This window comes from Schistocerca piceifrons, chromosome 1 (assembly GCF_021461385.2).
Source record: "Schistocerca piceifrons isolate TAMUIC-IGC-003096 chromosome 1, iqSchPice1.1, whole genome shotgun sequence".
In the NCBI taxonomy this organism is placed as follows: domain Eukaryota; kingdom Metazoa; phylum Arthropoda; class Insecta; order Orthoptera; family Acrididae; genus Schistocerca; species Schistocerca piceifrons.
The window spans coordinates 68,583,667-68,608,032 of record NC_060138.1 but is presented as its reverse complement, the minus strand read 5'-3'; the positions used below and the strand labels follow the sequence as shown (position 1 = coordinate 68,608,032).

The following is a 24,366-nucleotide window of genomic DNA, read 5'->3' as shown; positions in this document are numbered from 1 at the left end:
CCAAATTTAGCCATGTGTCTGAATATATGGCAACAGAAAAAATACTGTGCATGTAAAAGAATTAGTAAAAAGATTGCTGTACTAGCTAAATTACATGGCAGAAATTAATAAAGACTTATTTTTTAATCTTATTTCTAATGAAATCAAATAACTCGTGCAGCCTTACCTTGTATAAGAGTACTTGTTGTTGTGTCTATTAATCAACAACTTCACAACAGGCTGAAATAAAGAAAGAACAAATTGAAAAAACTTAAATGTTTAAGTGAAATAAAAACAAAGAACTTTTTTAAGCTGTACACGCAGAATATATACAAACAATCCATGATGGAATTTGACAATATTTCGAAAGGCACAACAAAAAGACTGTCAGAAAATAAGCTTTCGGCCAACAAGGTCTTCATTGGAAATAGAACGTGTGCACTCTCACTCTCTCACACTCTCACACTCTCTCTCTCTCTCTCTCTCTCTCTCTCTCTCTCTCTCTCTCACACACACACACACACACACACACACACACACACACACACACACGCACACACGCACACGTGTGAGTTGTGTTTGCATTTGTGTGTGCATATGTACATTTTCTATTTCCGATGAAGGCCATGTTGGCCAAAAGCTTACTGTCTGACAATCTTTTCGCTGCGACTATCTGCGAGCCAGAATATATACAATAAGATAAATTTATTTAGGAAATGAGCAACATTACTTCCCAATACAATTCTTAATTAAAGTGCATATTTGTTCAAGTACGTGCCAATTGTTATGATACCATACAGAAGTTTGTCACATAAGTCTTCTCCATTTGTAGCCTCAAAAGGTGTAATGTGTGTGTGTGGAAGAAGAGTAGCGACACACTCACAAGATACTCAAGATGCAGAAGGATCAGCCAATGTGTGTGTGTGTGTGTGTGTGTGTGTGTGTGTGTGTGTGTGTGTGTGCGTGTGTGTGTGTGTGCGCGCGCGCACATGCGAAACTGGTGGACGCCAGTCCACTAGAGAGCACGAGCAGCAGTGGGTGGGAATAAAAGGACATGTGTATCAAGCAGAAATGAGAGAACTTGTTGGCAGCAGTATGGAGATTTGGAGGGCTGATTTTATCTAAGCTGAGTGAGCAGTACATTGGGTGGCTATTGCACCTCAAGGCTCACTGTGTTTACAAGCCTGATATCCTGTATGCCAGCTGAGGCGTGCTTGGATGATAAAGCACCTTTTCTCATTGTAAAACTCATCTGCATGGTCACCAATCACTGGTTCTGTTATCCTGTATCTGTCTTTTAGATTTTTTTCCCACAAAGTTCTATTCACTTAATATGATTGGTCATTGTTGCTGTAAGTGATCTTTAGGGGTGAGTCATCTTATTCCTTAATGAAATTTGTATGTAATATTTCATTACCCTAAAGGGCTTTGTAGTGTTAATCATTAATTATTGGCCCTTCAGCCATTTGTGCAGTTGCTACGTGTAGTTATTTGTTTGGTCAGTTTAAGTTCTTGACCTGTAATTGTCTATTAATGAGCCACAGCACATAGCCATTAATAATTCTTGCTGCAACTGCTTAGTACTTTAAATTACTATGATAAAAAAGGAAGGCGATTTTATTTTTGCATACCTCAACAAGCAGTGATCTTTGCTTTCTAAATTATCATCTTGCACCCATGCATTTTAAGGACTATTTACTGATGTGGTAAGCCTTGGGTTTACCTGCCTTATTTACTAGTCATCAGTGCTCCCACTGTTAAATTGTGTGTTTTGCTAATTGTAAAGTGTTAAATTATTTCTTGATAATATACTACTGTTCAAGTGTACACAATTTTGTTAACTGGCACCTTGACACACACCACTGTCCTGGATAAAGATGTCCGACAAGGCAGAACCCAAATGTACCTTGAAAACTCGATATTTTAAAAATGCCTGAAGGAAACAGGGCAGGTGGCCACGGAAGCCCCACGTGTAAAGAGTATGGAGGATACCAGTTCTCCAGCAGGTGTCATAGGCTTTCTCCAAATCAAAAAACACAGCCACTGTGTGGGATTTCAACAGAAAAATCATTCATGACATGGGTGGACAAAGTAACGAGATGGTCAACTGCAGAACGACGTGCTCAAAATCCACGCTGTGTATTCATCAGTAAACTGTGATACTTGAGCCACCATACCAGCCGAGCATGAATCATACATTCCATCATCTTGCAAATGCAGCTGGTAAGAGAGATGTGACGGTGCTAGGAGGAGGATTTTTGTCCTTACCGGGCTTAGGTATGGGTATGGCGGTGGCTTCATGCCAGCGTCCTGGAAATATGCCCTCTGCTCAAATGCAGTTGTATGTGTTAAGCATAAATTGCTTGCCTGCAAGAGAAAGGTGCTACAACATCTGAATGTGGATGGCACCAGGCCCTTGGGCGGAGGATGGTGATGAACTGAGAGCATAATCTGGCTCCCTCACAGTAAAGGCGGCATTGTAGCACTCATGATTCAGAGAAGAGAAGGATATTGCCTGAGCCTCCTCTGCTCATTTCCATTGGAGGAAGGCTTTAAACTCCCGCAAAATGGTGTTCCAAGGTGTTGGAGATAGCAATAGGGTGCATGATAACATCGCCTGCTACTGTCAGGCCAGAAATTGGGGAATGGATCTAGGTCCCAGACAGCTATCGGAGGTTGGCCCACACAACAGCAGAAGGGGTGGAAATGTTAAAATAACTAGTGAATGAAAGCCAGCTAGCTCTTTTGCTATCCCAAAGAACGCGATGACAGGTTGCACGCATCTGTTTCTGTTTATAATGAATGCAGTTTGCCATTGTAGGATGGAATGCAGTTGGCCATCTTAGGATGATGGTTAAAAACACGGAGAGCATGTCTCCGTGCGCGAATTGCGTCGTGGCACACCTCAGTCCACAAAGGGACTGGGACACGATGTGGTAAAGAGGAAATGAGAGGAATGGAATGCTCTGCAGCAGTAAGGATAATGTTTGTGAGATATTCCACCTGGTCATCACAACTGGGGAAATCTTGTTCTTCGAAGGTCACCAGGAAGGATTAAAGCTGCCAGTCAGCCTTAGTAAGCTGCCATTTGGGCATGCACACGGATGGGGTAGGAGTTAACAAACAGATAGCACACAGGTAACGGTCGCTCGAGTAGGTGTCAAAAAGAATGGACCACTCAAGACAATGGGCAATCTGGGTAGTGCAAAAGGATAGGTCCACGTGGGAATAGGTGAGTGAGGACTTGGAAAAGAAAGTGGGTGCTCCAGTGTTAAGGTGGAAGATGTTAAGAAGGTCAGCCAAGAGAGCACCTCTCTGACAGGTCCTGGGAGAACCCCAAAGGGGATGATGTGCATTAAAGTCACCGAGTAGCAGAAATGGGGGACACAGCTGCCCAATAAGCTGAAGAAGTCTGCCCTGGTGATATCGAATGACAGAGGGACATAAATGGAACAGAGGAGAAAAAGTCAGGTGGGGAAGGGAAAGGCGAACTGCAACAGCTTTAAGATGGGTAGTCAGGGAGATGAGTTTACTATTAATACCAACATCAGGGGGAAGGTCAAAACAAATCGGCAAGTAATGTGAAAGCTCCAAGCGGTTGTGAGGGTGCAATTTCGTTTCCTGAAGGCAGAGTACATGGGAATGCTGCAATGCTAACAGCAGCCATAAATCCTTTTTATGAGACTGAAGGCCGCGAATGTTCCATTGGAGGACAGTCATGATGAAGAGAGGTAGGGGTGTCAACTCAGTGGCTGCCGAGTGACAGCTAGTGTAGAGTCACTACTACAGGGCTCAGAAGCAGGAAGAGCCTGCTCCATGGGTCCACAGAAGAATTGGCTTGCTTGTGCAGTCGGTCCATGGAATCCAACACAAAAACAGATGGTGGTGCACACCGGCGATGCCGAGACCAACCAGGCTAAGGTACCACGTGGAGACACCATCGAAGAGGATCTTCGAATTGGCAAAGGAGAAGACAGTTTGCCTTTGGTGAACTTATTCGAGCCTTTCTGGTTCTATGAAGACTAGGGTGTTGTATGGCTGGAGGGATGGAGGAAATCTACATGGGAGTACTCCTTCTGGCCTACTGGTTGTGTAGCTGGTGGCTTCGCCCCTTGAGACTAGAGTTTGATGGTTTGTTGCACAGCTGGATGATTGGATTTTGATGCTACCTTAACACTAAGCGATTTAACAACCTCAGAGCTCAATTTGAGTTCGTATGTCTGCGTAGCCATGGCCTTCAGGGAGCGAGGGGTAACAAGAACAGAACTATGGGTGCCAGATGAGAGAACATAGGGTTTGCGACTAGCCAGTAACTTGCGAGCAACTGGGTAAGGCACACTTTTCTTTACTCGAATCTCTTGGACAGCCTGTTCATAAAGATACATGGGACAATCCTGAGAGGAGGCAGCATGGCCACCATTGCAGTTGATACAGCGGGGAGGAGGCGGCGGACAATTGCCCTCATGTGCATCCCTACCACAGGTTAAGCATTTGGCAGGTGTCGACAAGACGTTCTAGTGTGGTTGAAATGATGACACTGCTGGTAGCGCATCAGGTTCGGAATGTATGGGCAGACTCTGATAATTTCATAGCCTGCTTTGATGTTGGACGGCAGCACCACTCTATCAAAGGTGACAAAAAGATGGCAATGACACCCTGATCAGAGAGGTAAGATTGTATTTTGGCCTCTGTTAGACCGTCGAGCAGCCTGGTGTAAATTACATCACGGGAAGAATTCAAAGTTCTATGGGCCTTGACACAAACAGGGTAGCCATGGAGAAGTGAGGCAGCGAGCAGTAGTTGTGCTTGAGAATCAGAAGTAGTCTCCAAAAGCAAAGTGCCATTCCATAAACGACAGTACGATTTCACAGAGCCAGCAATTGCATTAATACCTTTCTGAATAATAAATGGATTTACTGTGGCGATGGACTGACCGTCTTCAGTATGTGGTGCAGCGGGAAAGGTCTTTGGATTATTAACCTCATTACGTTTACATTTCATAGACATTGATTGGGAAGACAATTGACTCATTGCGAGAAAATGTCTCACGATTGCCAGCGTCTTCGATGGTGCGCTCCTTCCAACTGGGGACTCCCTTCACAAGGGGGCGCACCCACCTCAGGTGACTGCGCAAACCTTCCAAAGACTTGACAGAGGGACCAATCGGCAATTTGGGAAGTCTGCAGCTCAGGCAGTCACCCCTCCCTGGGCCTGGCCTGTACCAGGGGGTATGTGTGAACCCTGCTCTTGACCCGGGGTGGGGATTATGTGTTACCCAGTCATGTGTTATGCATCACACACATGGACCGACCTTCAGGAGTGCACAAGGAAGAAGAAGAAGAAGAAGAAGAAGAAGAGGAACTTCAAACTATGAAGCAGAGGAATGAGAGGAGAAGGGAAACAAAGAAAGGAAAAGAGAGCGAAAGGCAAAGGTGAGACTGTTCTTACGTCAGCGACAGACAATGCAGAACATTCCCAATAACACCCCAGACATGTTCCCCAAGGGAGGGGAAAAGGAATAGCAAGAGGATAGACATGCAGCACAGAAGAGAAAAAATGTTGCAAAGGCTGGGGCCCCATGGCAGGCAAGCATGAACCCACCAGAGTGGCGAGCCCACTGGGGTAAGACAAGTGGGAGGACCAAGAAAGTTTCCTATCTAGCATGAGCCCCAGGAATTTTGTAATTTCAGCAAATGGAAGAGCGACAGACACAAGGTGTAAAAACTGTGGAAGAAACCCACTACACAGCCAGAAATTCATACAGATGGTTTTGTCAGTGGAAAAGCGAAGGCCATTGTTGATGCTCCACGAGTAAAGAGGATTGAGATATTACTGAAGATTCCGCACAAGGAGACAAGTCCATAGAGAACTGCAAGAGATGGCAAAATCACCAATGAATAGGGAGTCGGAAATGCTCAGCGGGTGACAGGCCATAATAGGATTAATGGCGATAGTAAAGAGGACAATGCTCAGGGCAGAGCCCTGAGGCAACCCGTTTTTCTCGATGAAGGTGTCCAACAAGGTAGAACCTATGTGTTCGCTGAAAACTTGGTCTTTTAAAAATTGCTGAAGGAGACAGGGCAGGCAACTTCAGAAGTCCCACGTGTACAATGCACAGAACATAACAGTCCTCTAGCAGGTATCATAGGCTTTCTCCAAATCAAAAAACATGGCCACAGTCTGGGATTTCTACAGAAAGCCGTTAACAACATGTGTGGACAAAGTGACAACACGGTCACCTGCACAACAGTGTGCTTGAAATCCACATAACATCGCTGGTGAAAGAAATGGGAGAGTAGCTAGAGGGAAGGTGTTCATCCTTACTGGGCTTAGGTATGGGCATGACAGTGGCTTCATGCCAGCAACTGGGAAATGTCCCATCCTACCAGGTGCAATTTTATGTATGAAGGACAAAATGCTTTCCCGCAAAAGAAAGCTGCTGCAACATCTGAATGTGAACACTGTCCAGCCCTGGGGTGGAGGATCGAGATGAAGTGAAAGCATGAACTAGTTCCCTCACAGTAAAAGAGGTGTTGTGGCACTGATGATTCTGGAAAGAGAAGGGTCTTGCCCGAGTCTCCTCCACTTATTTCTGATGGAGGAAACCAGGCTGTTAGTAGTTGAAGCTAGAGATCTCTGCAAAATATCGGCCCAAGGTGTTGGAGTTAGTAATGGGATACACAAAGACATCATCTGCTATGGTCAGGCTGGAAATTGGATAATGGACCTTGGTCTCAGAGAGCCATTGGAGGTTGGCCCACATGGCAGAAGAGGAAGTGGAACTGTTAGAAGAACTAGAAAATGAAACCCAACTAGCTTTTTTGTTATCCTGAAGAATGCGACGACACAGCGCACACAACTGTTTATAACTAGGGACTGGAAAAATTCATTTACACGATAACGTGACAAATAACGCAAATTTGGTGGTTTTTAAGGAAATAACATGAATTCAACAGTTTTTAAGGAAGTAACGGGAATTCAGTGGTTTTTGAGGAAGTGACATCAGCGTTTTTCAACAAAATTTCTTTGTGTCTTCGTAAGAAGTGTCGTAAATCTAATGATGTCAGTGACATATTTAATGTTGAAATGTTCCACGTTCAACTATCGTACTACTTTTAGCAGTTGTGACATCACTAGTGGCCTTTCAACTATCAACTTTTGCGAGTGTGTACGAATGACCATTGTGTGATTTTCGATTATTTATTTCTTTTGTAGTGTGTGTGTGTGTGTGTGTGTGTGTGTGTGTGTGTGTGTGTGTGTGTGTGTCGCAGGTTAATAATGCAGCAACGATATAAAGCTTGAAGAAATGTGATCATTTAGACAGTAGCCATTGAGTAAGCCATAATGTAACGGATATTTTTATGGTTTACAATATGAATGGATGTAGGTTTGTGTCCCACTGCATGCTACTATGTATAATTTTTTTTCTATCGTATCATTTAGCTTATGACTCTACCACTTTTTACAGTAAAAGTAAACAAAAAAATCCAAAAGTGTAATACAAGTATGTTCTGCAATTAATGGTGTTAACATTTCCATCTGATTAGAGATCTAAGAATGAAATAAATATTTGATGTTTGTTTCCGAATATGTGATGAGTTCCGAATGGTTGGTGTGGCAGGTATTCTACAAGACAGCATTAACTTCTGCTACGGAAAAGAGCAGCTATAAATTTCAACTTCTTCGATTTCCAGCATGCTGGAATAACAACAAGACAGCAACTTGAGTTAACCAGTTTTATGTAAAAAAAAAAAAAAAAAAAAAAAAAAAAAAAAAAAAAAAAAAAAAAAAAATACAGCCAAAGTTGCAAAATTCGGATACTTTTGTTAAATTAATGACCGATTTCACATATCAGAACCCATTCTCAAACCATCCAAATAAAGAAAAAGGTGTACTCTGTGACAGAACACAAACCACGTTAATATTCTACATGCTTGTGTTTAAGTCATCAGTCACGTTTACAGAGACCATTCATTGGCAGGACAACTGTTTTGCGTATGCTCACTGCCAACCCTTGCGAATAAACAATATTGTGCACAATACCAATAGTATTGCGGTTTTCAAAGCTGAGTGCATATTTTTCTACATGTATTAACTTACCACTCTTTCAATTAATATTGATAGGATTGTTTTTTAATTTCATTGAAATAAGGTTCGTTTAAGGAGTTTTTCAATCGTTTCGAAGCAATTGCAGTTCTACTCTGCATCTACATCCATACTCCGTAAGCCACCTGACGGTGTGTGGCGGAGGGTACTTTGAGTACCTTCTATTCCAGTCTCGTATTGTTCATGGAAAGAAAGATTGTCGGTATGCGTCTGTGTGGGCTCTAATCTCTCTGATTTTATCCTCATGGTCTCTTTGCGAGATATACGTAGGAGGGAGTAATATACTGCTCGACTCCTTGGTGAAGGTATGTTCTCGAAACTTCAACAAAAGCCTGTACCGAGCTACTGAGCGTCTCTCCTGCAGAGTCTTCCACTAGAGTTTATCTATCATCTACGTAACGCTTTCGCGATTACTAAATGATCCTGTAATGAAGCACGCTGCTCTCCGTTGGATCTTCTCTATCTCTTCTATCAATCCCATCTGGAATGGATCCCACACTGGTGAGCAATAATCACGCAGTAGGCGAACAAGTGTACTGTAACCTACGTCCTTTGTTTTCGGATTACATTTCCTTAGGATTCTTCCAATGAATCTCAGTCTGGCATCTGCTTTACCGATGATCTACTTTATATGGTCCTTTCATTTTAAACCACTCCTAACGCCTATTCCCAGACAATTTAGGGAATTAACTGCTTCCAGTACTGACCTGCTATATTGTAGCTAAATGATAAAGGATCTTTCTTTCTATGTATTCGCTGCACATTACACTTGCTACATTGAGATTCAATTGCCATTCCCTGCACCATGCGTCAATTCGTTGCAGATCCTCCTGCATTTCAGTACAATTTTCCATTGTTACAACCTCTCGATACGCTACAGCGTCATCCGCAAAAAGCCCGATATACTACATCATCATCCGCAAAAAGCCTCAGTGAACTTCCGATGTTAACCACAAGGTCATTTATGTATATTGTTAATAGCAATGGTCATACAACACTCCCCTGCAGCACACCTGAAATCACTCTTACTTCGGAAGACTTCTCTCCACTGAGAATGACATGCTGCATTCTGTTATCTAGGAACTCTTCAATCCAATCAAACAATTGGTCTGATAGTCCATATGCTCTTACTTTGTTCATTAAGTGACTGTAGGGAACTGTATCAAACGCCTTGCGGAAGTCAAGAAACATGGCATCTACCTGGGAACACATGTCTATGGCCCTCTGAGTCTCATGGACGAATGGTGCAAGCTGGGTTTCACGTGATCATCTGTTCTGACACCCATCCTGATTCCTACAGAGTAAATTTCTAGCCTCCAGAAAAGTCATTATACTCTAACATAATACATGTTCCAAAATTCTACAACTGATCGACGTTAGAGATATAGGTCTATAGTTCTGCAGATCTGTTCAATGTCCCTTCTTGAAAACGGGGATGACCTGTGCCTTTTTCCAATCTTTTGAATGCTATGCTCTTCTAGAGACCTATGGTACATCAGTGCAAGGAGGGGGCAAGTTCCTTCATGTACTCTGGGTAAAATCGAACTGGTATCCCATCAGGTCCAGCGGCCTTTCCTCTTTTGAGCGATTTTAATTGTTTTTCTATCACTCTGTCATCTATTTCGATATTACCATTTTGTCATCTGTGTGACAATATAGAGACGGAACTACAGTGCAGTCTTCCTCTGTGAAACAGCTTTGGAAAAAGACATTTAGTATTTTGGCCTTTAGTCTGCCATCCTCTGTTTCAGTACCATTTTGGTCCCAGAGTGTCTGGACATTTTGTTTTGATCCACCTACCGCTTTGACATAAGACCAAAATTTCTTAGGATTTTCTGCCAAGTCAGTACGTAGAGCTTTACTTTCGCATTCACTGAACCCCTCTCGCATAGCCCTCCTCACACAAGATTTCGCTTCGCATAATTTTTGTTTGTCTGCAAGGCTTTGGCTATGTTTATGTTTGCTGTGAAGTTCCCTTTGCTTCCACAGCAGTTTTCTAACTCGGTTGTTGTACCACGGTGGCTCTTTTCAATCTCTTACGATCTTGCTTGGCACATACTCATCTAATGCATACTGCACGATGGTTTTGAACTTTGTCCACTGATCCTCAACACTATCTGTACTTGAGACAAAACTTGTGTGTTGAGCCGTCAGGTACTCTGTAATCTGCTTTTTGTCACTTTTGATAAACAGAAAAATCTTCCTACCTTTTTTAATATTTCTATTTATGGCTAAAATCGTCGATGCAGTGACCGCTTTATGATCGCTGATTCCCTGTTCTGCATTAACTGTTTCACAGAGTTCGGGTCTGTTTAGTCACCAGAAGGTCTAATATGTTATCGCCACGAGTCGGTTCTCTGTTCAACTGCTCAAGGTAGTTTTCAGATAAGGCACTTAAAAAAATTTCAATGCATTCTTTGTCCCTGCCACCCGTTATAAACATTTGGGTCTCCCAGTCTATATCTGGCAAATTAAAAGTCCACCCAGAACTATAACATGGTCGGGAAATCTACTCGAAATATTTTCCAAATTTTCCTTCAGGTGCTCCAACACAACAGCTGCTGAGCTAGAAACATGCCTCCCCCTTCACTGTCCAGCCTGTCTCTGCGATATATATTCCAATCTGAGTTTAGGATTTCATAACTGTTTACATCTGGTTTCAGCCAACTTTCTGTCCCTAGCACTATGTGGGCATTGTGACCGTTTATTAATGAGAACAGTTCTGGGGTCTTTCTATAGACGCTGCTGCAGTTTACTATTACCACATTAATATTGTTATTCCCTGTTGCGTTTTGCCTACTACTACCTTGTCGCGTCTTTGGGAAGTCTCTTGTCGGGCCTAGGGAGCGAATTCTCTAATCTAAAAAACCCACATGTGCACTCCACACGTACTCCGCTACCCCTGTAGCCGCTTACTGTGTGTAGTGCACGCCTGACCTATTTAGGGGGACCCTACATTTCTCCACCCGATAGTGGAGATCGAGAAATTTGCACCCCAGATCTCCGGAGAATCATCTGAGCCTCTGGTTTAAGCCTTCCACTCAGCTCCAAACCAGAGGACTGTGATCGGTTCTGGGACCGATACTACAAATAGTTAGCTCAGATTCCACCCTGCGAATGAGGCTTTCCACCTTCACCAAGTCTGCCACCACCTGTATGAACTGAGGATGACCTCTGAACCCAGATGTCAGGAGTCATTATTGATGCCGACATGAGCAACGTTTTGCAGTTGGGTGCACCCAGTGCTCTCTATCGCCGCCGACAGGGCCTCCTCCACATCTCGGATGAGATCCCCCAGCAAGCAGACAGAGTGAACACTGGCCTCCTTCCTTGACCTTTCCAATATTACCCTAAGGGGCTCCATCACCCGCCTAACGTTGGAGCTCTCAATCACTAATAAACCCCTCCCCCCGTGTGCCTGTTCGGACCTTGCTGAAGGAGCGGCCACATGTCCACTCACAGGCAGAGCGGGCGATGCCACACAGCCAGCCTCCACATTGACCCTCCGCCTTGTGCGACGCGAACACTGTTGAACCCGCCACTCCCCTTGGGGAGAAGGTGGCAAAACCGCGCCCGGTACCCGCGAAGATGTCTCGCCAGAAGGGACTGTGGGTGAAGCATGTAACACCTGGGCTGTACCATGCGCCTCACCAGACTCCCCACTGCCGCTACACTCCAAGGCAGCAGCCTGAAGACGGCTGACTGCGGCCATCAACATGTTCAGCTGTACACAAACATTGGCCAGCTCCTGCATCCGTACACAGCAGTCACACATCTTATCCATCCTAAGAAATCAACAATTTACCCACATTTAGATACCCATTGTTACCATCTGCTTCTTTTTTTTCCATTGTATTCTTATTATAGTCTCAGCGATGAACACATGTATTCTGTGAAAATGCCGAAGCCTACAGTAACCGCTGACGAAAGGGTGCGAGAATTTGAAATTGATGGTTTATATGCTCCCGATAAGTTAACAGTGTTGTGTAAATTCTGCAATATCAGAGTTTCATGAGAGCGTAAAGATTCTATAGTGAAACATGTGCAGACCGAAAGGCAACAAGTTGAAGCAGCCCAATTTGCCAATAAAATGGCAGTCTACAATTAGCACTACATACCCTGAAATAACCAAAAACTAATTAGTGAATCTTAAATAATGGTATTAATTTAGGCATAAGAGCTGATTGTTACAAATCCACATCATCATCTTGGTACCTTTAACTTGCCTGGTCGACTGTTCTAATAACCTGCTGTTCCAATTACCCCAGTTGCCGTCAGCCAAGAGAGGACCTCTTGGATAAGCTCTTACGGGCCCCACAGGAAATGGTGCACACTGAAGTCGCCGAACAGCAAAAAGGGGTGAAGGAGTTTACCTATAAGCTAGTGGAAGGCTGCCATGGTGAGAAATGGTTATATGCTGGAGGGATGTAATAAGTCTTCGCAGGATTATTCCCCTCCCCCCCATGAACCATGGACCTTGCCGTCGGTGGGGAGGCTTGCGTGCCTCAGCGATACAGATGGCCGTACCGTAGGTGCAACCACAACGGAGGGGTATCTGTTGAGAGGCCAGACAAACATGTGGTTCCTGAAGAGGGGCAGCAGCCTTTTCAGTAGTTGCAGGGGCAACAGTCTGGATGATTGACTGATCTGGCCTTGTAACATTAACCAAAACGGCCTTGCTGTTGTGGTACTGCGAACGGCTGAAAGCAAGGAGAAACTACAGCCGTAATTTTTCCCGAGGACATGCAGCTTTACTGTATGATTAAATGATGATGGTGTCCTCTTGGGTAAAATATTCCGGAGGTAAAATAGTCCCCCATTCGGATCTCCGGGCGGGGACTACTCAAGGGGACGTCGTTATCAGGAGAAAGACAACTGGCATTCTACGGATCGGAGTGTGGAATGTCAGATGCCTTAATCGGGCAGGTAGGTTAGAAAATTTAAAAAGAGAAATGGATAGGTTAAAGTTATAGTGGGAATTAGTGAAGTTCGGTGGCAGGAGGAACAAGACTTTTGGTCAGGTGATTACAGGGTTATAAATACAAAATCAAGTAAGGGTAATGCAGGAGTAGGTTTAATAATGAATAAAAAAATAGGAGTGCGGGTTAGCTACTACAAACATCATAGTGAACGCATTATTGTGGCCAAGATAGACACAAAGCCCATGCCTACTACAGTAGTACAAGTTTATATGCCAACTAGCTCTGCAGATGATGATGAAATTGAAGAAATGTATGACGAGATAAAAGAAATTATTCGGGTGGTGAAGGGAAACGAAAATTTAATAGTCATGGGTGACTGGAATTCGTCAGTAGGAAAAGGGAGAGAAGGAAACATAGTAGGTGAATATGGATTGGGGGGAAGAAATGGAAGAGGAAGCCGCCTTGTAGAATTTTGCACAGAGCATAACTTAATCATAGCTAACACTTGGTACAAGAATCATAAGAGAAGGTTGTATACCTGGAAGAATCCTGGAGATACTAAAAGGTATCAGATAGATTATATAATGGTAAGACAGAGATTTAGGAACCAGGTTTTAAATTGTAAGACATTTCCAGGGGCAGATGTGGATTCTGACCACAATCTATTGGTTATGAACTGCAGATTAAAACTGAAGAAACTGCAAAAAGGTGGGAATTTAAGGAGATGGGACCTGGATAAGCTGAAAGAACCAGAGGTTGTAGAGAGTTTCAGGGAGAGCATAAGGGAACAATTGACAGGAATGGGGGAAAGAAATACAGTAGAAGAAGAATGGGTAGCTCTGAGGGATGAAGTAGTGAAGGCAGCAGACGATAAAGTAGGTAAAAAGGGAAAGGGCTAATAGAAATCCTTGGGTAACAGAAGAAATATTGAATTTAATTGATGAAAGGAGAAAATATAAAAATGCAGTGAATGAAGCAGGCAAAAAGGAATACAAACGTCTCAAAAATGAGATCGACAGGAAGTGCAAAATGGCTAAGCAGGGATGGCTAGAGGGCAAATGTAAGGATATAGAGGCTTGTCTCACTAGGGGTAAGATAGATACTGCCTACAGGAAAATTAAAGAGACCTTTGGAGAGAAGAGAACCACTTGTATGAATATCAAGAGCTCAGATGGAAGCCCAGTTCTAAGCAAAGAAGGGAAGGCAGAAAGGTGGAAGGAGTATATAGAGGGTTTATACAAGGGCGATGTACTTGAGGACAATATTATGGAAATGGAAGAGGATGTAGACGAAGACGAAATGGGAGATAAGATACTGCGTGAAGAGTTTGACAGAGCACTGAAAGACCTGAGTCGAAACAAGGCCCCGGGAGTAGACAACATTCCATTAGAACTACTGATGGCCTTGGGAGAGCCGGTCATGACAAAACTCTACCATCTGGTGAGCAAGATGTACGAGACAGGCGAAATACCCTCAGACTTCAAGAAGTATATAATAATTCCAATCCCAAAGAAAGCAGGTGTTGACAGATGTGAAAATTACCGAACTATCAGTTTAATAAGTCACAGCTGCAAAATACTAACGCGAATTCTTTACAGACGAATGGAAAAATTGGTAGAAGCGGACCTCGGGGAAGATCAGTTTGGATTCCGTAGAAATGTTGGAACACGTGAGGCAATACTAACCTTACGACTTATCTTAGAAGAAAGATTAAGAAAAGGCAAACCTACGTATCTAGCATTTGTAGACTTAGAGAAAGCTTTTGACAATGTTAATTGGAATACTCTCTTTCAAATTCTGAAGGTGGCAGGGGTAAAATACAGGGAGTGAAAGGCTATTTACAATTTGTACAGAAACCAGATGGCAGTTATAAGAGTCGAGGGGCATGAAAGGGAAGCAGTGGTTGGGAAAGGAGTGAGACAGGGTTGTAGCCTGTCCCCGATGTTATTCAATCTGTATATTGAGCAAGCAGTAAAGGAAAGCAAAGAAAAATTCGGAGTAGGTATTAAAATTCATGGAAAAGAAGTAAAAACTTGGAGGTTCGTCGATGACATTGTAATTCTGTCAGAGACAGCAAAGGACTTGGAAGAGCAGTTGAACGGAATGGACAGTGTCTTGAAAGAAGGATATAAGATGAACATCAACAAAAGCAAAACGAGGATAATGGAATGTAGTCAAATTACATCGGGTGATGCTGAGGGAATTAGATTAGGAAATGAGACACTTAAAGTAGTCAAGGAGTTTTGCTATTTGGGGAGCAAAATAACTGATGATGGTCGAAGTAGAGAGGATATAAAATGCAGACTGGCAATGGCAAGGAAAGCGTTTCTGAAGAAGAGAAATTTGTTAACATCGAGTATAGATTTAAGTGTCAGGAAGTCGTTTCTGAAAGTATTTGTATGGAGTGTAGCCATGTATGGAAGTGAAACGTGGACGATAACTAGTTTGGACAAGAAGAGAATAGAAGCTTTCGAAATGTGGTGCTACAGAAGAATGCTGAAGATAAGGTGGGTAGATCACGTAACTAATGAGGAGGTATTGAATAGGATTGGGGAGAAGAGAAGTTTGTGGCACAACTTGACTAGAAGAAGGGATCGGTTGGTAGGACATGTTTTGAGGCATCAAGGGATCACAAATTTAGCATTGGAGGGCAGCGTGGAGGGTAAAAATCGTAGAGGTAGACCACGAGATGAATACACTAAGCAGATTCAGAAGGATGTGGGTTGCAGTAGGTACTGGGAGATGAAGAAGATTGCACAGGATAGAGTAGCATGGAGAGCTGCATCAAACCAGTCTCAGGACTGAAGACCGCAACAACAACGACAACAACAACAACAGGATTATTCCTTTCATCCTACTTTAAGTTCTGGATGGTTAAATGCAGGGCTTTCGACTAGCCAACAAGTTACGAATGACTTGGATCTCCTGGACGGCCCTCTCACTGAGATCCATGGGACATTCACGGGAACAGGCAGCATGGCTGTTATTACAATTGATACAGTGGGGGTGGGGGGGGGGGGGGGAGGAGGAGGAGTAGGAGCAGGCAGGCATTCACTGTCTTGAGCATCGCTACCAGAAGTAACACCTTTGGCCATGTTTTGACAGGACATGCAAGTGTGTTTGTAATGCTGACACTGCTAGCAGCGCGTCTCATTGCCAGACCATGACTACTTCATAGCCTGCTTTGATCTTCAATGTAAGCGCTACTCAACCAAACATGAGAAAAAGAGCGTGTATGTGCACTAAGGTTCCATCAACCTTTTTCATTACCTGATGGACCAGTGATGCCCTGATCAGGGAGGTAAGTTTGGATTTCTCCCTCAGTCAGACCATCACACAGTCATGTGTAAATAACTCCACGCAAAGAATTCAGCGTTCAATGTGCCTCAATGTGAACGCAAAAGTCATGGAGGAGTGAAGCTGTAAGCAATTGTTGGGCTTGAAAATCACTATTGGTCTCCAGCAGCACAGTCCCATTATACACTCCTGGAAATGGAAAAAAGAACACATTGACACCGGTGTGTCAGACCCACCATACTTGCTCCGGACACTGCGAGAGGGCTGTACAAGCAACGATCACACGCACGGCACAGCGGACACACCAGGAACCGCGGTGTTGGCCGTCGAATGGCGCTAGCTGCGCAGCATTTGTGCACCGCCGCCGTCAGTGTCAGCCAGTTTGCCGTGGCATACGGAGCTCCATCGCAGTCTTTAACACTGGTAGCATGCCACGACAGCGTGGACGTGAACCGTATGTGCAGTTGACGGACTTTGAGCGAGGGCGTATAGTGGGCATGCGGGAGGCTGGGTGGACGTACCGCCGAATTGCTCAACACGTGGGGCGTGAGGTCTCCACAGTACATCGATGTTGTCGCCAGTGGTCGGCGGAAGGTGCACGTGCCCGTCGACCTGGGACCGGACCGCAGCGACGCACGGATGCACGCCAAGACCGTAGGATCCTACGCAGTGCCGTAGGGGACCGCACCGCCACTTCCCAGCAAATTAGGGACACTGTTGCTCCTGGGGTATCGGCGAGGACCATTCGCAACCGTCTCCATGAAGCTGGGCTACGGTCCCGCACACCGTTAGGCCGTCTTCCGCTCACGCCCCAACATCGTGCAGCCTGCCTCCAGTGGTGTCGCGACAGGCGTGAATGGAGGGACGAATGGAGACGTGTCGTCTTCAGCGATGAGAGTCGCTTCTGCCTTGGTGCCAATGATGGTCGTATGCGTGTTTGGCGCCGTGCAGGTGAGCGCCACAATCAGGACTGCATACGACCGAGGCACACAGGGCCAACACCCGGCATCATGGTGTGGGGAGCGATCTACTACACTGGCCGTACACCACTGGTGATCGTCGAGGGGACACTGAATAGTGCACGGTACATCCAAACCGTCATCGAACCCATCGTTCTACCATTCCTAGACCAGCAAGGGAACTTGCTGTTCCAACAGGACAATGCACGTCCGCATGTATCCCGTGCCACCCAACGTGCTCTAGAAGGTGTAAGTCAACTACCCTGGCCAGCAAGATCTCCGGATCTGTCCCCCATTGAGCATGTTTGGGACTGGATGAAGCGTCGTCTCACGCGGTCTGCACGTCCAGCACGAACGCTGGTCCAACTGAGGCGCCAGGTGGAAATGGCATGGCAAGCCGTTCCACAGGACTACATCCAGCATCTCTACGATCGTCTCCATGGGAGAATAGCAGCCTGCATTGCTGCGAAAGGTGGATATACACTGTACTAGTGCCGACATTGTGCATGCTCTGTTGCCTGTGTCTATGTGCCTGTGGTTCTGTCAGTGTGATCATGTGATGTATCTGACCCCAGGAATGTGTCAATAAAGTTTCCCCTTCCTGGGACAATGAATTCACGGTGTTCTTATTTCAATTTCCAGGAGTGTATAAGTGAGAGCAGGACTTCACAGGGCCTGCAACTGCATCAACACCTTTCTGAATAATAAAGAGAGTGAAAACTTAAAGGACTGACCTCTTTTGATACACATACCACGAGGAACTGAGGTGCAGCGGGGAGAGTCTTTGAATCTTTAGCCTCATTCCGCTTACATTCAGTGGAAGTAGACTGAGATGGTGACTGGCTCAATGTGAAAAAATCCCTCATGATTGCCAGTGTCTGTGACAGCATGCTCATTACAACTGGAGGAGGGGGGGGGGGGGGGCACTCCCTCAGAGCTCAGGCAACCACCCCTCCCTGGGCCTAGCCTCTGGTAGTAGGGGATGTATGAACCCTACCTGTCACCCGAGGGCTGGTAATTACGCATTACCCAGTCACCTGTTACATGTCAAAAAAGCATGGCTTGGCCTTCAGGAGAGCACAGGGAGGAAGAATAAACAAAGGGAAACTTCAAATACTGAAGCAGAGGAAGGGGAGGAGACAGAGAACAAAGAAAGAAAGAAAGAAAAGCAGATGAGGGACTGTTCTGAGACTGGGCTATCGAAACCAACATTTATTCCCAAAAAATACCCAAGACAGGTTCCCCAAGGAAGGGGAAAAAAGAATAGAAGGAGAGCAGACATGCAATACAGAAAGGGAAAGGTGCTGCAAAGGCTGGGGCCTCGTGATGGCCTAGCACGAACTGACCAAAGAGTTAGAGACCCCGGAGAGTATTTGATCACTGTCAGATAGTTAATACCCTGTCTTGGCCAGCAATATTGAAATAAATGCCAAGTGGCAATAGCCATTCGAGGTTTATTTAGATATGCGAGCCTAGTAACATGAAAACTGGAAGGGTAACTATCATTCCCAAGGAAGGAAACATTTCCGAGACAGTATTCTCATCACGCAAACCATTAATGGGACCACATACACATGCAGTAGTTTCATCGTTCAGTCAAATGACAGCTTCATTTCATTTATTACCATTTATTAGTAATGCTTGGAGTTTGTTGACATGTAATCTTTCTTCCATTATGACCTATGCATTGTTTGTAAGTAATAAAATACAAACCTTAGACATCTTTGTCTAATTTCCTTTAAGATGCAACAAATCATTCTTTTAATGTCAGCAAGAATGCACAAGACATGTCTTTAGGATACATGCAATAATGTTGCTCAAGGGTATATTCGAACAGTTGACAATACACTCAAGTGCAAAACTTATGACAAAAGTAACTTTCGCATGATGTGTCACTGCCTGGTAACACAGCCCAAAGAAACTTCAACTATACACACAGAGAGAACTACTATGATATAGTACAGAACATAACAGAAAGAAATATGTAATGAGATGAGTAGAAACGGCACCTTCGTTCATAAACAATAATTGCACTGATGTCAACCTCGACATCACAAAAAATGGGACAAGGTTTGTAATAGAGCGTGTGATTACCATGGATGGCAGTGGCCATGCTCTGCGAGGTGCTCCCATGCCGGCCATGAGGTTGATAAGGAATTCTTGTGGTAGAGTGGTCCACTCCTCCACCAGCATGGCTGACAACAGCTCGATGGTCATTGGTGCATGTGGACATGTTGCAACGTTATTTATTGTCATCCATAAAAATTAAGTCATGGCTGAATGCACCCCTGGAAATTTGCACATGGCGGAAGGAGTACAGTATCACAATAACGTTGACTGGTGTGCGTGTATCAGGTTCAAAGATTTGAAGGTCAATATGGAATATTATGCGTCACACCATAACACACAGTCACTGAAACGATTGCCCAGCACCGTTCAAAATGATTGTTTTGGTGGTCGAGGTCATGCGTGTGGGTAGGTATGATGTTGCATGGGTGTACTAACATCCAAATCTTTGAACACAGTACATTCAAAGGTCAACATTGTTACACTACTCTTCCCCTATGAGCATCTTTTCAGTGGTACATTTGCCCTGACCTCCTTTTTAAGCTTGACAATGTGTGATCGCATTAAACAGCTTAGGTGGAGTAGTTCTTGGAATGAGAGGATATGTGGTAAATGGGCTGACCTGCCCGTTCCCCCAACTTAAAGTTCCATCGAGCATATGTAGCCCAGGAATATTAGCCTGAAAAAAATCTGTACTGGGCAATAAACATACACAAGCTGGAAATAATTTTAATCGGCATTGTCGTTGTTGTTGTTGTTGTTGTTGTTGTGGTCTTTAGTCTTGAGACTGGTTTGATGCAGCTTCTTCATCTCCCAGTACTTACTGCAACCTACATCCTTCTGAATCTGCTTAGTGTATTCATCTCTTGGTCTACCTCTATGATTTTTACCCTCCACGCTGCCCTCCAATGCTAAATTTGTGATCCCTTGATGCCTCAGAACATACCCTACCAACCGGTCCCTTCTTCTTGTCAAGTTGTGCCACAAAATCCTCTTCTCCCCTATTGTATTCAATACCTCCTCATTAGTTACATGATCTACCCATCTAATCTTCAGCATTCTTCTGTAGCACCACATTTCGAAAGCTATTCTCTTCTTGTCCAAACTATTTATCGTCCATTAGGCATCCCAAATAAGAGTCAAATGATTTTGTGGTGGTTTTGGGATAGTGCTAAAATTCTGAACAGCAAAAAAACCATGAAATTTTTGGATTTCTTTGTTTTCCAGTAGTAATTTGGAAACAATATATCCCACAGGACATTTTCAAAACAACAAAATGAAAGATCATAAAACTTCATGCTGAATGACTCAATCAAGAGTTAAAATTAGTCCAGTTGTTTAGCACAATCAATCATCAAATACTGGCAATTTTTACCAATTTGGTGTAAAATGAGTTATGCTCATATTCCAATGTCTAAGTCCAAAATGGCTACTCCAAATAAAAAATTGTCACTCATGAAAGTTGTAGACCATTAAATTATGCTTCAGAAAAAAAAAAAATCCCTATGAATTCTGGGTGTTAGGAGGAAGATAGTATCAAGAAGTTTCTGATAAATTAATGGTGAGAGGAGGGTGGGGGCAGCATACCACAATAATGACTTATTTCCTCTCAGCTGGGCTATGTAGCAGTCATAAGCAGTATTTCAACCACAGTTTTTAAAACATTGATAACTTATATGAAATAATATTCATATAAAACTTCCAGGCAGATTAAAACTGTGTGTCAGACCAAGACCTGAACTCTACTTACTGAGTTCAAGTCTCTTTCCGGCACACAATTTTGATCTGCCAGGAAGTTTCATATCAGCACACATGCTGCTGCAGAGTGAAAATTTCATTCTCGAATCTTCATATAATTAGTACAATTTGAGATATTAAATACTTTAAAATTTCTGATTTATAAAACTCAGTGGCACTCAATTACAATGGTAGGTTAAAAATGCAGAATTCCCAGAAATTTCCTGAAATTCCCCGATTTTTCCAGGTAAACTGTAATTCCCTGAGAATTCCAGGTTTACCCAGAAGAATCATCAACCTGTGCTTAAAAAGAGCTCCTAAATTTTAAAATTTACTCACTACTCTGCAAAGATACAAATAAAAACATGAAAGTATTCGTGACACTAAATTCCTGCTAAGACACTCTTATGAAGTCAAAATACTTTGAGTCCAAAATCATCTATATTTGTCCAAATATGCAGATTTAGGGGTGATTTATTTAGGTACCTACCTACTTCAGTAGTTAGCTCTATTTATTAATTTAATGATTCAAATAGGTAATTTCTAGTGTTCTGCATTAATTACCTGTGTTTATTGTAAGCCTGTAAAGAGCACCTAACAACAGGGGAAAAGTATGGAATATATTCAAGGGAAAAACTTTAAGGAGGCGAGCTGTTAAGTGTACAGTCAAGATGAATGGTGAACCAATCTCTGTCAGATCTGGTACAATTTTCTGTTTAATCCCTTTTGACATCAAGGCATCACAACAGTTTTGCCTTTGAATTAGTCCCTTATCCATTAAATATTTTTGATGACCATGGAATAATGTGCCTCACAATAGAATCAGACCTCTTTCAACTAGGAAATCCAGTCAAAGCTAAAATCACAAGGAACACAGACTTCATCCTTGATGTTTTGTTTAGTTTTAGGGCACAAAACCAATGAGGGTCACAAACACCCATGTCAGACATATAGGACACAAAGACAAAGAGAAAAGTTAACAACAACTACGTGTTAATCCCAAACGATGCAAGAGAAGACAGCTAAAACCAAGGATGGGGAGATAGATCTATAAAATACATCATGGAGAAATGGAGGTCCTGAACTAAAGATTAAATGGCCTTCACTATATTGCTACGACAGATAAAAAGTAAAACGCGGTCGACAGCCCACGCACCATTTGCTAAAACGGCCGATATCTCAGAGGGCTAACACAAATGAGAATGTAAGGGGTTAAAAAAGGGCATTCTGTCAGGAAATGGCAGACCATCAAAGATTGAGAGCAGTGAGTAAAAAGGGGTGGGTGAGCAGCCATGGCTGAAAAGACAGTGCCCGAGGTGCAACCTACCTGAAATGATCTAACGGTGAGAGGAGGTATCCAAGCAACTGGGAGAGGCTTAATAACCTGGAGCTGCTTCTTGTGAGGGGAGGACCAGTCGTGGTACCAAATGGACACCAACTGCTGACAGATGGCAACACAGAGATCATCAGAAGGAATGTATGAACGAGTAGGCTCAGGTTCGAGGACTGCAATCTTGGCAGCAGCATCAGCAGCCTTGTTTCCTGTCAGACGGACGCGACTAGGAACCCACATAACCATCACAGTGGCTTCATCACGGCAGAGCAAGTGACAGCCTTCTTGGACCCGTACAGCACACACAGACATTGAAGGGCACCAAGAGAGTCGGAGCAGATGATGCAACTGAAAAGCCTGTGTCACCAGATGTAATGCATGGGCTGATACAGGGGCAAAAAGCTCTGCTTTATATACTGGGCAGTGTTCCAGAAGCTGATGTTGAAAAACTTCAGTGCCAGTGACACAGGCACACCCAACACCATGGTCAGTCAGAGAGCCATCAGTGTACACAAATGTACTATTGTGAAGTTCCGCATGAGGGTCTTGAAACTGTAGGTGATAGAGCGAGGCTGGAGTAGTGCCTATGAAGGACAAGGTGAACACGGACTTCTGCACAAAGCCAAGGTGGTGAAGGTTTCACACCCACCGGGAAAGTGGCTGTTAGGGTGAAGTAAAGCTGCCGGAGGAAGCGCCAAAAGTGAACTCCAAGAGGTAATAAAAAAGAGGGACGTGCCCCATATTTGTGATCAATCTGCATACAGACTCTAAACCAGGCTAGAGTAAAAGGTGACAGTGGCCAAACGAATGCCACAATGGTGGATAGTATTAAGACAGTGTAAGAGGGCCGGACTTGGGGATGCATAAACAAAACACCCACAATCTAGTTTTGAACTGGCAAAGGACTGGTACAAATGGAGGAGGATGGCAAGATCTGTTCCCCAGGAAGCACCAGTGAGGACACGTAGGACATTGAGGGACCGCATACAGAGGGCTGCCAGGTAAGACACATGGGAGCACCAAGGAAGTTCAAGAGCCCCAGGAATTTAGTAGTTTCAACAAACAGAAGAGCAACAGGCCAAAGATGTACAGACAGTGGAAAAAACTAATTTCACTGCCAGAAATTCATAGAAACAGTTTTGTCAGTGGAGAAACTGAAGCCATTTTTCATGATCCATGGGTGAAGGTGATTGAGACACTGGTGAAAACATCACTCAATAAGACAAGTAGTCCATGAAGAACTGCAATAGGTGGCAAAATCATCAACGATAAGGGAGCTGGAGGTGAACAGCGAGGGTTAATGGCGATAGCAAAGAGGACTATGCTCAGGACGGAACACTGATGCACACAATTTTTCTGGATAAAGGTGTCCAACAAGGCAGAACCCATATGTACCTTGAAAGCTTGGTCTTTTAAAAATTCCTGAAGGAAATAATGCAGGCGGCCACAGAAGCCCCATGTGTATAGTGTACAGAGGATACCAGTCCTCCAGCAGGTGTCTTGATTTTTCTCCAAATCAGTAAACATGGCCACAGTCTGGGATTTCCACAGAAAACCATTTGTGACGTGGGTGGATAAAGTGACAAGATGGTCAACTGCACAATGGTGTGCTCAAAATCCACACACTGCCACTGTTAGTAAATTGCGACACTCAAGCCACCATACCAGCCAGGTGTGAATCATGCATTCCATCACCTCGCAGACACCGCTAGTGAGCTAGTGAGAGAAATGTGGCAGTAGCTAGAAGGAAGGTGTTTGTTCTTACTGAGCTTAGGTATGGGTATGAAAGTGGCATCACACCACTGTCTGAGAAACGTGCCCTCTGTCCAGATGTGGTAATATGTATGAAGCAGAAAGTTCCATTCCTACAAGAGAAAAGTGCTGCAACATCTGAATGGCTAAGGATCACGATGAAGTGAGAACATGATCTAGGTCCCTCATAGTAAAGGCGGCAGTGTAGCACTCA

General features: G+C 43.9%; 1 protein-coding gene across 1 annotated transcript in view; it reads right to left on the bottom strand.

Moving 5' to 3' along the window:
* LOC124798561 (BTB/POZ domain-containing adapter for CUL3-mediated RhoA degradation protein 3) overlaps nt 1-24,366 on the bottom strand; it is a 104,370-nt gene that overhangs the window by 51,917 nt on the left and 28,087 nt on the right. The window contains exon 3 of the mRNA XM_047262022.1: nt 167-219. Within this exon, the coding sequence (XP_047117978.1) occupies nt 167-219 (53 nt within the window). The remainder of the gene's footprint in view (nt 1-166; nt 220-24,366) is intronic.